Genomic DNA, 14,291 nt, shown 5'->3' with positions numbered 1-14,291 from the left:
TTGGGGTCACACATGCTCTGTAAATGAGCCCACATACTATTGGTTTTCTAAGGAATAAATTGGTGGAATCATATTTTGGTTTTTGTTGGATAGCCATCTGAAAGGAGAAAATATTTTTTCATGTATCCTCAAAAAAAAAAAAAGTCCTGCAATTTACTCTTTTCAATTCCTATTTATTGTTACGTTAACTTGACTGCAACCTGCAAACAGTGGGAGAGCTGTGAGAATTCAGACATGGGACAACAGCAAGGGGGTGGACAATGACAGGCACTCAGAGGGTGTCACTGGCATCAGAGCACTGCTGGAGTCTAGGGTTTGCCTAGCATGGTGGCATTCTTCTCCTTTCTCAAGGATGGGAACATTATGTGCCTACTTGGGAAGTGACTCAGGTAAGTGATTCATGCATGCAAGTGAAGGAAAACATGAGAAAAGCAGTTAAGATGCTCTGGTCCTAATTGCAAGGGCCCTCATGTCCCACCAGATCACAAGTCCTTTCTTCTCAGCAGCACCATCCTTGGGTGGGATGTTGCTCGGGGAAAATGTTCACAATAGGGCCGTAGGTGGCTTGTACCTGAACCGCTCATAGAAAGTTTCTTATGGAGAATAGGTTCTAGGACCTTCCTAATCTTGGTCCATAGAAGCACAAACAGGTACTGTGGGAACAAACTTGTCTGCAAGGTCTAAGTCAGCTGGGTCTCAAGGATGATGGCTGGGATTAGGAACTGCAGAATCACAAATGCAAAGAAAATTCCTGCTGAGGACCTGCTGGGCTGAGCTCAGTATAGAAAGAATAGAGCCATAATAAAGTCTGAATGCAATTCTTGCATTGTGTGCTTATATGAACAAACAGAAGGAGATCTGGCCATGTTTACAACCACATGTGTGCTCAAGGCGAATGAAGAAATGACCCTGCTGGGAGCCTGTGAACCCAAGAAAGGTCAAGACAACAGAGTTCAAGTGTGATGGAGCCCGTTCTCCAGACACCACATGGTACAAAATGGCAATAGAGGCACATGTATGGACCTCAGTTCTATCAGGGCAGCCCTGGCTCTGAAAAGCTCCTCTCTACCCTAAATGCTGGTTGGGTAGATGAGCATTGGCCAAGTAGTGAAAAAGGACCATGACATCTGAGAAAGAGCAAGACTGGCCTCAGTGAAGGATGAAGTGGATCAGGGGTCACGGTATTCCCTAGTGGCATGGGGTCTACCCTGATGATGCTTACACAGCTGGGGTAAACATGCATGGAAGGGCCAGTGAGGTGAGTTCCAACAGGGAACAAACCTTCTGAGACCCAGCAGATTGTCTCTGATTTTGAAGCTCAGACTAGATCTCAGCAGCAAGAGGTCAGAAGCCAGGTATCAGGGAACATAGCTCAGAGCAGCCATTGGCATATGCAGGGCAGGCTTGTGAAGAAAAGCCTGTTTCTCCATCTCTCCCTGCACCTGGATTAGAGATGCTAATCCCCCACTGTCCTTTGTGAACACAGCATTGGTTGGCACAGACTTTCCTGGGTATTGTGTGTCTTCATATGTAGATTACACTGAGGTGATATTCATCAGATCCCAACAACAACAACCTCAGCTCCATGATGGATGTGTGTTTGGCCATGAGAGATGGAGAGGAGGGACCTGGTTAGTGCCACGCAGGCACATGTTCCTGTCCATGGGGGATATTAAGGGCACCCTGTGAGGAGCCAGAGCACACACTGCCCAGGTGACCTGCCACGTGTGAGATCCCAGTGACTGGAGATGAAGACCATGCTCCTCACAGTCCTGCTGTTGGCGCTGGTGGCTGTCCTGAAGGCTCAGGAAGCCCCACCAGATGACCAGGAGGATGTGAGGATAGAGGGAAAATGGGTGATGGTCACAGATGGTCTGACCCTGGGTTTTGATGGCCCACTGGTTCAAATGGTGTTCTTGAATACAGAAGTCTAACCCTGTACCCAGCATGGGATGTTCAGATCAGGGACATTACTGTTCACTAGCAGATACACTCTAAGAGCACTTGCCTAGAACAGGAGAGTGGTATCAGGCCAAGGGTCTTTGTGTGAAATGTAATACCAGAAGTTTGCATGGCCTGTGATTGTTAGGACAGCAGACTTTTCAGTGCTGAATTTACAATCTCCAAGAGTAAATACACTTAGAAAGCAGAGACCCTGTGTCTTCACTAGGCCAGACCACCCAAGATCGGGCTCCTTTAAGAGTGGGCAGTTCTGGGGATGTGTGGTGCCAGCCCACTTCAGCTTCAGAGCTCTGGCCTAGACCCTGGACTTTCGATAGCAGGCTCAGGCACTAGAGCCTGGGGAAGATAGGAGCCTTGCTGGACAGTATTCTGGTCTCTGTCTTCTGCAGTTCTCTGGGATCTGGTACACAAAGGCCACAGTATGTGACAGGAACCTCACTGATGGGAAAAGACCTATGAAAGTGTTCCCTATGACTGTGACAGCCCTGGAAAATGGGGATGTAGAGCTCAAAGTAATGATTGGGTGAGTGCTCCCACCAAGCCTCTACAAGTGTCTTTAGGTCTTTTTATTCTTATCTTGGTATAGGTGACTGAATGCCCCTGTCTTTGAGGGAGCTCGGTGCCCTTTCAATTTTGGGCCTGATCTTGGTAAAAAAATGTTAGGGTTGCCTGTTCAGGCAAGTGTGCTTTTGGGGGTTGAGTATGGCCTCTGTTTTACAGGAGAAATGGTCAGTGTCACACGAAAAAAATGTTGTTGCATAAAACTGACGAACTTAACAAGTACACTGCCTGTGAGTACCATGAGCCCAGAGTCTCCTGCAAGGGTCAGTTCCGGCATGATGGCTGCCAGCCTTGTTTAGCTCCCTGTATGGTCACCCAGTCACAATCCATGCACTGGATATTCGAGGTCATGGGTTAGTCCCCACCAGGTAGAAACAGTTCTCCCATGGCCATCCCCGGGCACTCCTGCATAGTGTCAACCCTTAAGTAACCCTTAATTAAGCATCCTAAGTGAAGGAGAGCAGGAAGGGAGGTGCTCAGGTCTGTCACCAAAGTGAGCCCTGACCTGTCTTGAAATAATAATCTGGACCTGGCATTGCTTGTGTAATTATGGAGAACCCAGAAGGACAACATCTGGATTGGGTGGGTCTCCTGCACAGACAACTGTGTTCCTTCTTTGAAAACCTGTCAAATGTTTTTCAAGAAATGACATTCTAAGAGCCATTTCTCTTTTCACCAAAGTTAAAGGCAATAAGGTCATCTACATTCAGAAGATTCCTGTAAAGGACCATTGCATCATCTACCTTGAAGGCCAGCGCCACAAGAAGTCACTTAGGAAGGGGCAACTGGTTGGTAAGGAAGCACAGAGACCCATGTCCTGTCCACAGTCTCTGCTTCTAGTATCTGTGAAGGGCACTGGGGACAGGGGATGGTCACTGTGCTGCCCAGAAACTACGTAATATCCAAAGTGAAAATAGGGTAAGAGGGGAGAGGACCCAGCTTATTTGACCTTTGGGAATCTGAGTATGTTGACATGGTTTCTGCATCTGGAGCTGACCAGTGACATTTCTAGGGATTTCAGGCAACTGACAGCCAATATGAAGATGAATGTTCTAACAGAGGCTCTGAGGTGGAGGTAGGATCATTCTCCTCTGTCTCCAGGGTAAGGTGAGAGCTTTGTGCTTTTGAGATCTAGATCCTTTAAAGGTTGTGAGTGACCCAGAAAGCCTTGTAATGTTCACAGAGGGACATCGGGGTCACTCAGTGTGTAAGAGTTTTCATCTAGATCAGCTGTCCCCTTCAAGGTCCTCCTTCCTGTCCTCACAGCTCCAGGTTGTCATGCCCAGTGCTGGTCAGTGCTCTTGACTCTCAATGCTTCTATGCCGAACGCTGCATTTCTGCTGTCCTGCTTACCTGGCCTTTTCCCCACAGGCAAAGACCCTGAGGAAAACCCAGAGGCCATGGAAGAATTCAAGAAATTTGCAAAGAGCAAGGGATTCAGAGAAGAAAACATCTTTGTTCCTGAGCAGATGGGTGAGAGAATGCTTTGACCTTGTCATTCCTGAACCCAGCTTGTTTCTGTCTCTCCATGTTCCTGTATGCCTTTGGGAACTTGTGTGTCTGTGTGTCACTCTGTGCTCCATGTGTCTTTTGGCTTCCCTCAAACCCCACCAGCCCCTCATAAGAACACCAGAGCCCAGCTTCAAGTCTTGGCTTTGGGAGGTTCTGAGCTACAGATGTGATGGGTCATTATGCTAAAACTCTTTCTCACACCCCTTTTTTTTGTTTGTATGTTTTGTTTTTTGTTTTTGTTTTGCTTTTACAGATAAGTGTGTGGCTGAGAGTGACTAGGGTAAGTGATCCTCTAGAAGGACCATGGAAACCCATCTTTCTGGGTACGGGAGTTGTAAGGTTCATGTGATTCTATCATCTTTTACCCTTCTGTAGAAATAGTCTACTTAAGTAGTGATTCCTCATGCAATGCCTGAATTCTCTCTGAATGGCTATATTCCTTCATCCCCCATACCCAAGGATGTGCAGACACTTTCCCCATCACGGGTGTAGAAACAGGGTCAGTCTCATGCCCGTGGCTGTCCAGCAGTAACTGCACAAAAGCTCTAGGATAGACCACTGGCCAGCGTCTGCCTCTCCCCTCTGTTCTTGTCGACACAGCAGCCCCTCATGGATGCAGCTTCTGATCCTGCCCTAAGCCAACTCAGTTCTGAGACATCCTTGGAGATCCATAGCCTCAGAAAATTTCCCTCACCTTTCCTGATGGCCTCCCTTCGCCCATGGCTTCACCCACCCCACCACCATCCTAATAAAGCATTTCACCATCAGACTGTCTCAGTCCTGTATGCAGAGCGCCTTGCGTTGGTCAAACTTCCAAGAAAGTGTGTGAGGGTCTGGGAATGTGTTTGAGGGTTACAGAAGGTGACAGGGGTTGGTAAAAGCAAGGTATAGAGGTTAGAGGCTGTGGGAAGACCTTGGATGGTGACCAGAAAGAGAATTAATGTGTTGAAGACGGATGAAAAATTGATTCACATAGAAAATGTTTGAAGTTGGAAAATACAAATCTTTTTGTCAACTTAAAAAGATCCAGTAAAAAGATCTCACATGTTCATGGATTGGAAGGATCAACACTGTAAAAATGGCCATCTTGCCAGAAGCAACCTACAGATTCAATGCAATTCCCATCAAAATTCCAACTCAATTCTTCATATAGTTGGAAAGAAAAATTTGCAAACTCTTTTTGAATATCAAAAAACCTAGGATATTGAAATCTATTCTCAATAATAAAAGAATTTCCAGAGAATCACCATCTCTGATAAAGCTATAATACAAATCATTCATGATAAAAACAGTATGGTATTGGTACAGAGATACACAGGTAGATCAAAAGAACAGAACTGAAGACCCAGAAATGAACCCACATATCTATGGTCACTTGATCTCTGTCAAAGAGGCTAAAATCATTCCATGGAAAAAGGACAGTCTCTTCAACAAATGGTGTTGCCTCACCTGGCCCCTTAGCGTCCCTCAGTCCTCACCTGGCCCTCCAGCGTCCCTCAGTCCTTACCTGGCCCCCCAGCGTCCCTCAGTCCTCACCCGGCATTATTTGTCCCTAATCCTAGACATTCTAGCCCAGAAGCTGGGCTGTTCTTCTCCCAGAGATTCTTCCCTATAAAACCCAGACATTTTTGTTTCTCCTGCTCTTTTTTGATTCTCATCTCTCTGTGTGCCTGCTTTCTTTCTCTTACACCTCCCCTCTACCTCCCCATGACTTCCCTGGCCTTCTTCCTTGGAGCCAGTGAACATGCCTGCCCAAGACATTCTCCCAATAAAGCTGTGCTTATAAATATTTTAATCTGACCTGAATTGGCTCATTTCACTTTGTAGAAATAACTTATATGACATTACTGGTTAACCCCATAAAACTGACTCACTGCAGATCCAAGACAGGAGGTTTTTTTGGACAATTCTGCCAGGGGTGAAGGAGGTTAAAGAGGATGAGGAGCAGGAAGAGGGAAAGGTGCATAGCAGTCTGGTGTCCCATAATGTTGTGTGACAAACCTTTTCCTGGAGAGATACAACATTCTCTAGTTAGGGATCTCATCACAGCAAAAGATTCATCCTCAGAGATGCTAGACTGACCTGCTGTCTCTTCCAACCTCCTGTTTCCTGGTGCTATCCAGTGACTTGCTTCTAGAACAGCTTCAGGAATTGTTACTGATTCCAGATGAGCTTGTGTCAACCAAGCTTTCAGACACACCCAGTCATAACTTCAATTAAGCCCTGAGCCTTCTAAGCACACAGAGACTGGATAACAGAAGGTAAAGCTAGCCTTTTCAGTCTAATCAATTTCCTAATTATTCTCCCCTTCCAACCCTTTAGAAAATTTCTTTTTGCCCACATCAGCAGTTAGAAGCTATGGAGAGTTGTCAGCCTGAAGCCTTGATGTGGGTGTCTGGGTAGGGTTATTTTACAAATTATAAATAGGTTATACTTTTAGGGGATAATTTGGCAATGATCATAAATCTGAACAGGAGGGGAGAAGTGGGATAGATTACTAAATTTATTCATGAGCAACGCATTGTTTAGCCAAAATCTCACATTCATAGAAATCTTTGTAATTGATGTAAAATGGAGTTATAATTTTTTAATTGGTACAAAATTATTACATGTTAATATACAAATAATGTTTTCATTGGTATAAATTTGTATATTATAATATTTGAAATTAATATTGTTGGTTTTAGACAGGCATGTGCCTGTGCACCTCATTGAAGAACACAAGGCTTTGACCCAGACCTTATACTTTTAGTACAAACTGTTTAGGATCATTGTGCAATGCAGGGTAAGGTCCAGAGAGTAAACTCATGGTTAGGTTCTATTTTCATGTAAATATAATAAAGTGCTTTCAATGTTCTCAAATAGAAATGGTAAGAGTAGCTGCTGTGTGTTTAAAAAAAGAAAAAGAAGCCAGAGAAATGCTTCCAGTAGCTAAGTTTTTTCAGTTCAAATAAATGTTACATAGATAGTCTTCAAAAACATCAGAAACTCACAGAATGTAACACTTAATGTTATTTCACTTTTAAGGATCATTTGACAATGTCATGACTGCTCCTGACAGTTTTCCCATTCTCCTTTACCTCCAGGTGAGGTTGCTTATTTTGGCAATGTAGCCACAGGGCAGGGGTTTTCAGAAGTTGTGTATTTCATCTGCAGACAAAATGCTGTCCAGGGCTGCAGAGATGGTTCAGAGGTTCTGCTCTTCCAGAGGTCCTGTCTTCAAATCCCACCAACCACATGGTGGCTCACAACCATCTGTAATGGGATCTGATGCCCTCTTCTGGTGAGTCTGAAGACAGTGACAGTGTAAATTTATGTAATAAATAAATAAATCTTTTATTTAAATGCTGTCCATATGGCAACCAGATATGGATAGTCAGTTACTAATCTCTGCCAAGACAGGGTAAGCTAGCCTTTTTATTCCTACTTCATTGCTGGATCTGCCAACTGGCTCTGTACAAAAAGGCTGAAGGCAGATTCTCCAATGTGATAAGAAATTAGAGGACTGTCCACATAGTCAGCTGTCTCTACAACTGTATAAGTTTTAGAATTATGTTTGTTGCTTACTATATACTCAGGTCATACTTAAATCATTCTTGGAATTCTGACAGGATTGAAGACTAATTATAGTCCCATAATTAAACTTAAGTTGTTTATCATTGAAAGATATGATACAGGGTTGAAACAGTGTTTTCAGATGATGTTACAGTCTGGAATCAAGGCGTAATTCAGGTATAGAGTTGGAAACTCTTTAAATTAGGGATGGTGGTAGAGTACTTTATCTAACTGACAAATATGGTGGACTGAATGTTAACCATATATTATACTCTATGATTTGTATAATTGTATGGTTTTACTCAATTTATGTCTGAGAGAAGAGTACTTTTTTATTTATTTATTTATTTTTTTTTTTGTTTTTGTTTTTGCCAGAAAAAAGGAGGTGTTGGAGACTGGTTCTAAAGCTTTGATTCAATTGAGAACCTGCTTGCCCAAGTGTTAAAGTTCCTTGTCCTCAAATAGTTTTTGATCAATCAATAAATATTCCAATAGCCAGTGGCAGTTCAGGGTGTGAAACATAGAATTGCACAGGCAAAATCACTTAGGAACAGGAGATTCACCATAACTCAAGATGGGATGTAGTACCAGCAGCAAGTAAAGCCAACCAGCCATGTGAGATTTTAGGTAAACAGACATGGGCCGCTTCCCCGATAGAGCCTGGGGTAGCAGGGAAAGATTTGGGTTTGCCCAGCCTTTGAGGTAGTGAAGGCTTTTCATTTTAAAAATAAGCTTGTGTGTCTGTGTGTGTGTGTGTGTGTGTGTGTGTGTGTGTGTATGTGTGTGTGTCTGTGTGTGTGTGTTTCATTCAAGAACCAACTTATGGGCAGGTGCATGTGTATGATCCTCTGAGAGCACAAAGCAGTGTGGCCACACCCATGTCTCTCCTGAGGGAAAGAACCCCCTCTTCTCTGGCAGCTCCCCTCTCGCTCCTCATACCCTGTTTCCCCCACATACTTCCTCATACCTCTTCCTCTTTTTCTCCCACTCCCAGCCTTTCCCATCAAAGAAAAGTTTGTGAGCAACTTCTTTTCCTGGGAGAGCTCCAGCAAACTGCATACTGCTGTAAAGTTCACAGATGGCTGGATAATACCACCCGACCCCACAATCTGAAAGACAGTGGAACAGTCTCTGTTGTCACAGCTAGGACAGGAGTTGATATTCAGAGAGCCAGACTCACAATGGCCTGGATGTTTGTGTCCACCTATACTGTGTGTGTTCAGACCTAATTCAAGGAGGTGGGTTACGGTGGGGCTTATCAGAGGTGCAGGTCTCGCAGTGTAATTGATGGTTTGAATGAGCAGAGACCAGGGTTCTGTTCTCATAGGACACATGGTTCACAGCCATCTGAGACCCAGGAAGTGGGCCCTTAGGAAACTCCAAACCTGCCAGCTCCTCGACCTTGGGCTCCCCTGGCTCTGAAACTGTGAAATCAATTACTGTTTATGAGCCACACCTCCTATGTTATTTTGTTCTCAGAGCCAATGCTCAGCTGATGCCCTTAGCCAGACGCTCACAGGGCACAAGAGCAGGAACAAGACCGACTGGAACTAATTACTAATGGACACCATGGAACCCTTCCCCAAGGGCTGGAGAGCAACAGCTGCGGTTCTCTAACATGGCCAACACCTAAGCCCAAGACCTGCAGTTCAGTGAAGGTTGACAAGGTGACTCATGGGCCCTGGCGAAGGAGAAGAGTCAGGATAAGAAAAAGTTACCTAGAGAGCCGCTCTCACAGAGAAAGAGAGGATGGGTTGGACACTCACAAAGGCCGTGATCACACAGCTGATGACATGTAGAAACAGATGACCTACACCAGAAGGAGGAGAGCTGAAGGGACTGTGGCCAGCCCACGCAAGGCAAGCATGAGTCTGGCAGACCCTGCCCTCTCCCGATTCCCTGGCCCTGCTAAAAGCCATTAGATCACATTCCCAAAGCTAGCCTCCAACATCCATTCCCTTTTGGCCTCTTCCTCCTCTTAGGCTGACGACCCAGGTCCAGATATGAAAGTATTGAAGTCCAGCGATCAGTGTCCTCTCTGGCTGCCCTAGTTATCACACCTAAGTAAAATCAATCACCTCGTCCTAACATTAGCTTCCCATTTCACCTGTATAGTCACCATGCACCTTTGTGCCTCATCTGTCTTCTGCTACATCAAGAGGCAGTCCTTTGTCATCATCCCATCATGTGCCCTCCTCGTCTCCTGCATCCCTGAGACAAGCATCCCTCCTCCACTCCTGCGTCCCTGGGACAGCATCCCTCCTCCTCTCCTGCATCCCCTCCTCCTCTCCTGCATCCCTGGGACAGCATCCCCTCCTCCTCTCCTGCATCCCTGGGACAGCATCCCTCCTCCTCTCCTGCATCCCTGGGACAGCATCCCTCCTCCTCTCCTGCATCCCTCCTCCTCTCCTGCATCCCTGGGACAGCATCCCTCCTCCTCTCCTGCATCCTTGGGACAGCATCCCTCCTCCTCCTCTCCTGCATCCCTGGGACAAGCATCTCTCCTCCACTCCTGCATCTCTCCTCCTCTCCTGCATCTCTCCTCCTCTCCTGCATCCCTGGGACAGCATCCCTCCTCCTCTCCTGCATCCCTGGGACAAGCATCCCTCCTCCACTCCTGCATCCCCTCCTCCTCTCCTGTATCCCTGGGACAGCATCCCTCCTCCTCTCCTGCATCCCCTCCTCCTCTCCTGTATCCCTGGGACAAGCATCCCTCCTCCTCTCCTGCATCCCTGGGACAAGCATCCCTCTTCCTCTCTTGCAGCCCTGGGACAAGCATCCCTCCTCCTCCCCTGCACCCCTGGGACAGCATCCCTCCTCCTCTCCTGCATCCCTGGGACAAGCATCCCTCCTCCTCTCCTGCAGCCCTGGGACAAGCATCCCTCCTCCTCTCCTGCATCCCTGGGACAAGCATCCCTCCTCCTCTTCTGCAGCTCTGGGACAAGCATTCCTCCTCCTCCCCTGCATCCCTGGGACAAGCATCCCTCCTTATCCCCTGCATCCCTGGGACAAGCATCCCTCCTTCTCTCTCTTGCCCTTTTCCTTGATTCCCTCTCATCTTTTAGCTCCTGTCTTTGTCTCTTATTCCCTGCCCTTGTTTCTGAAGCAAATAATCCCCTTTGTGCTAAGAACTTGGACTTGAGGTGTTCTTATCCAATGCTAGTCCATTTCAAACCCAAGCCAAGTTCCAGCATGGTGACTGTTCTAGGGTGAGGAGTCAGAGTCTTGGGCAAAGGTCAGCATGGAGGCTTTGTTCACAGAGCTGGCATCTTTCCCAATGGCCAAGCTCACAGTCACACAAGCCTCAAATTCAGCTGCCCTTTCTGTTAATAACAGTCACTTTCCTGGTTAGGTGCTCCAGATGGTGCGGTGTCCCAGCTCTGAGGGCTGAGGCCATGAACCATCCTGAGAAGAAAGCTGTTGTTCAAACCTGGTCTAGTTTGGAGGCCAAGAACAGTAACCATGGCAGTTCAGGGACCTGCCACAGAGCTCCAGGGTGGGGGCCCGGGTGGGAGGCAATGTGGAGAGTAGGGGGCTGGTCCTGAGAGCCCAAGAGTCCCACTGGCAGGAAGCTGGGCTCTGCAGAGGAGTGCATCGGGAAGGGACCTCCAGCTGACCTTATCAACTGAGAGGACTCTAGTTTGGAAGCACACAGCCTGGGCCAGAAAGTTAGTGAACACCTAGTGTTGAGTGTCAGGCGGTGGCGTCTGAGGTCCTTGGAACTGCCATGGTCTACTCGGCATCCCAGTCAGGGACTCCAGTTTAACAAGAGAGTAGGAAGACAAGTGCCCCACAAGTCTCTGCACCATGGCTGTTTGCCCTGCTCCTTACACTCCCCTCATCTCAGAACTTCAGCTTCTTTGGGGTGAGTAGATGAGGGGTCAGCGGGCTGCCCAGACTCAGACTGCAAATCCAAGTGCGACCAGCAGAGGGCCCCCGGTATTCACTCACGCAAAGTCAAGTAATCCCAGCTCTGCTGTGGAGTTGTTTCCTTTAGTCTCCAGGATCAGCCGGGCCACCTCCCAGCCTGCCCCGCAGTGTCTAAACAAGGCCCAGAGAGGAGGGCCCGGTGTTGTCTTCTTGCCACAACTGACCCACTGTTCTCTCTTGCTGTACTTCAGTAGTTCCTTTATTTTTAAAATTACATCAACTGTTTTAAACCCCTTAGTTTATTTAATTTTGTTTATGCATTTTGGTTCATGATTGGGCAATCTTTTGTCTTTTCATCCTTTGTTTTTTGGTTTTTTTTTTTTAATTTTCCCTTTTTGGTCACAAAAATTTCCTCTTTCTTATTATTAGCCTACTCTTGATAGTCTTTTCTGTAGCTTCTTGGTTCTTTATTTTGTTAGATTTCATAAAGCCGGGTTTTTTTTTTTTTTAAAGCATGAGCTCAACATATTTGCCAATTATTTTGTTTTTCTTAAATCAATAAAAAAAGAATCAGCTTTAAAAGGAAAATATACTTTTATACTTCATATCTTAAGATCTTATATAACTGATAAAATGTTTTTATTTAAGTTATTTACATTTAAGGGTCCAGCTGACGTTGGAAAAATTGATATACGTTAAGATTTCTTTTTTAAACAAATACAGATCTGTTAAGGGGAGCGAGGGAGGATGGCAAGCTTAAAAAAGAAAAGGGGGAAGGGAGGGTTCTCTTACGCCCAGAATTTGAGGCGGTTAACATGGCTGAAGCTTACAGTCCAAAGCCCCGGTGCTGTGCGCTCAGGTACGGCAGGTGCAGTCTGGAGGCGTAGCAGGCTCCGCGTCTGCGGCCGGGCCGGTGCTGGCGCCTTCTTTGCGCACAGCCTGGTAGGGGTCCAGCTTGGAGACCAGCTTGACGGAGGCCGAGAAGCCGTTCCACATACAGTCCTGCAGGATGATGTTCTTCACGAAGGTCTCGTCATCCGGGTCGCAGACGAAGCTCTGCTTCAGCGCGTCTCCTCCCGGCAGCTCGGGCAGGTCTGCGGTGGAGAAGCTGTCACCGTCGTGGTCCCTGGGGGAGAAAGACGCGGCGACCGCTTCGCAGGGAGGCGAGTAGAGCCCGGCGTGGCCCGGGGACGGACGCGGCGTGGGCAGCAGCTCGAATTTCTTCCAGATGTCCTCGCTGGGCGCTGGCGGCTGCGGCGGCTGCTGGTGCACGTCCTCCTCCTCGTCGTCGCACATGAAGTATGGCTGCACCGAGTCGTAGTCCAGGTCGCGGTTGCCGTTGGCGAGGCTCACGTGGAGGGGCATGGTCGCGGCGCTGCGTTTGGAGGCGACCCGGAGGGGTGCAGGGCTGCTGCGGAAACCTGGCGCGCGGCGCAGCAGCCCCGAACCACTCCCCTTCCCAGACCCTCACTTCCGACTATCCCGACAGTCCCTTCACCAGGCTGGGTCTCGGATGCAGCGGAGGGAGGAGACGTCAGCTCGTCGCCAGAGGCCACGCTCAAAGTATCGCGCCACCTTCCGGAGAGGGGCTGCAGGCGCCGCAACGTGCGTGCACAGGATACACTTTCCTGCACACCTATAACCCATTCCCCGCATATTCCCACTCATTTCCTGCTAGTGTTTCCCCCCCACACCTCTCAGTCCTCTTCGTTCCCCAGTGTCTCTCCGACTTTCATGTCATCTGTAACACGTGTGATTTCAAGTATCTAAAATCGAGAACCCACGGATGAAAGAAACAAAGGTTTTTTTGTCTCTCTGAGGCTGACTTAATTCATTTCATACGATAATCTCCAATTCCATCCATTTCCTGCAAATGACATTCTTTGCTCTTATTTATGACTGAAAATATTCCATTTCCGCATATGAACTTCATTTTTATTGTCCGTTCCTCTGTTGGACACCTTGGTTCCACAACAGCTATTGTGAAAACGCCCGTGATAATCATGCGTTCAAGGATCTCTGTGCTGGTGTACTTGCTTCGTGTCTTCTCCAAGGGTTTTCTTAAAGCTACACTAGTTTTTAAACTTATTTATATCATTTTAAGCATATGAGTGGCTTGCCTGCATGCCCAATGCCCGTGGAGACCCACAGGGGATGACTGATCCCCTGGAACTGAGTCAGGACACTGTGAACCTCTGTATAGTGCTGGGAACTAAGCTCCCGAACCTCTGCGAGAGGTCTTAACTGCAGAGACTATCTCCAGCACCATCCCACACACTTGTAATCAATATATAATGCCTGCATCTCTAAATGGCCCCTTCAACTTTTTTAGAGTGTTGATGAAAATATGTGTGAGTTACACATTAAATTTAAGCATGAACTAAACTTCTAAAATACTTTATGGTTAAATATTACATAATGCCAGGCATTCAAAGCAGCTCATGCATTGGAAGGCTGAGGCAGGAGGATTACCATGGTTGGGCTACATAGTAAGTTCCAGGATATCCCAGTCTACATAGTGAGAACTTTGCTCAAACAACAAATAAAATCTATAATGCAGAATCCTTTAAAAATTAAAAGATCAAGCTTATTTTTCTTTCCTTATTTTAAACCAAATTTTTAGAAAGGAAAAAAAAATGATTTAAAGAACATACATGCCATCTGGTTTCTGGACAATACCTTCTTATAGATATTTGAGGTCTGCATTAAACTTCTAAGTGAGTGGGGCAGAGAGAAAGCTTGGTGGGGCACTGGGTAGAGAGCATTGGCTGCTCTTCCAGAGGACCTCGGTATGATTCCCAGGACCCAGATGTTCAAAAAGACCACCTTTT

The 14,291-nt window shown here is 46.8% G+C and overlaps 2 protein-coding genes across 2 annotated transcripts; one reads left to right on the top strand and one right to left on the bottom strand.

The window, feature by feature from the left end:
* Positions 1 to 1,748: 1,748 nt before the first annotated feature.
* Positions 1,749 to 4,661, top strand: LOC308428782 (odorant-binding protein 2a-like; the record flags this gene model as incomplete). Its single annotated transcript, XM_080927355.1, has 5 exons — positions 1,749 to 1,835; positions 2,352 to 2,485; positions 2,683 to 2,753; positions 3,895 to 3,996; positions 4,636 to 4,661. 5 exons carry the CDS (start codon positions 1,749 to 1,751, stop codon positions 4,659 to 4,661), a joined length of 420 nt encoding a protein of 139 aa, XP_080783481.1.
* A 7,414-nt stretch (positions 4,662 to 12,075) lies between these two features.
* LOC308429290 (protein B-Myc) lies at positions 12,076 to 12,946 on the bottom strand. The gene has a single exon (XM_080928027.1). It carries the CDS (start codon positions 12,823 to 12,825, stop codon positions 12,316 to 12,318), a length of 510 nt encoding a protein of 169 aa, XP_080784153.1. The 5' UTR covers positions 12,826 to 12,946; the 3' UTR covers positions 12,076 to 12,315.
* Between the last annotated feature and the right edge of the window lie 1,345 nt (positions 12,947 to 14,291).

This window comes from Micromys minutus (genome assembly GCF_963924665.1).
Source record: "Micromys minutus genome assembly, chromosome: 13".
Classification (NCBI taxonomy): domain Eukaryota; kingdom Metazoa; phylum Chordata; class Mammalia; order Rodentia; family Muridae; genus Micromys; species Micromys minutus.
Note: the sequence above shows the minus strand (reverse complement) of the source record. Positions and strands in the feature narration are given on the sequence as shown.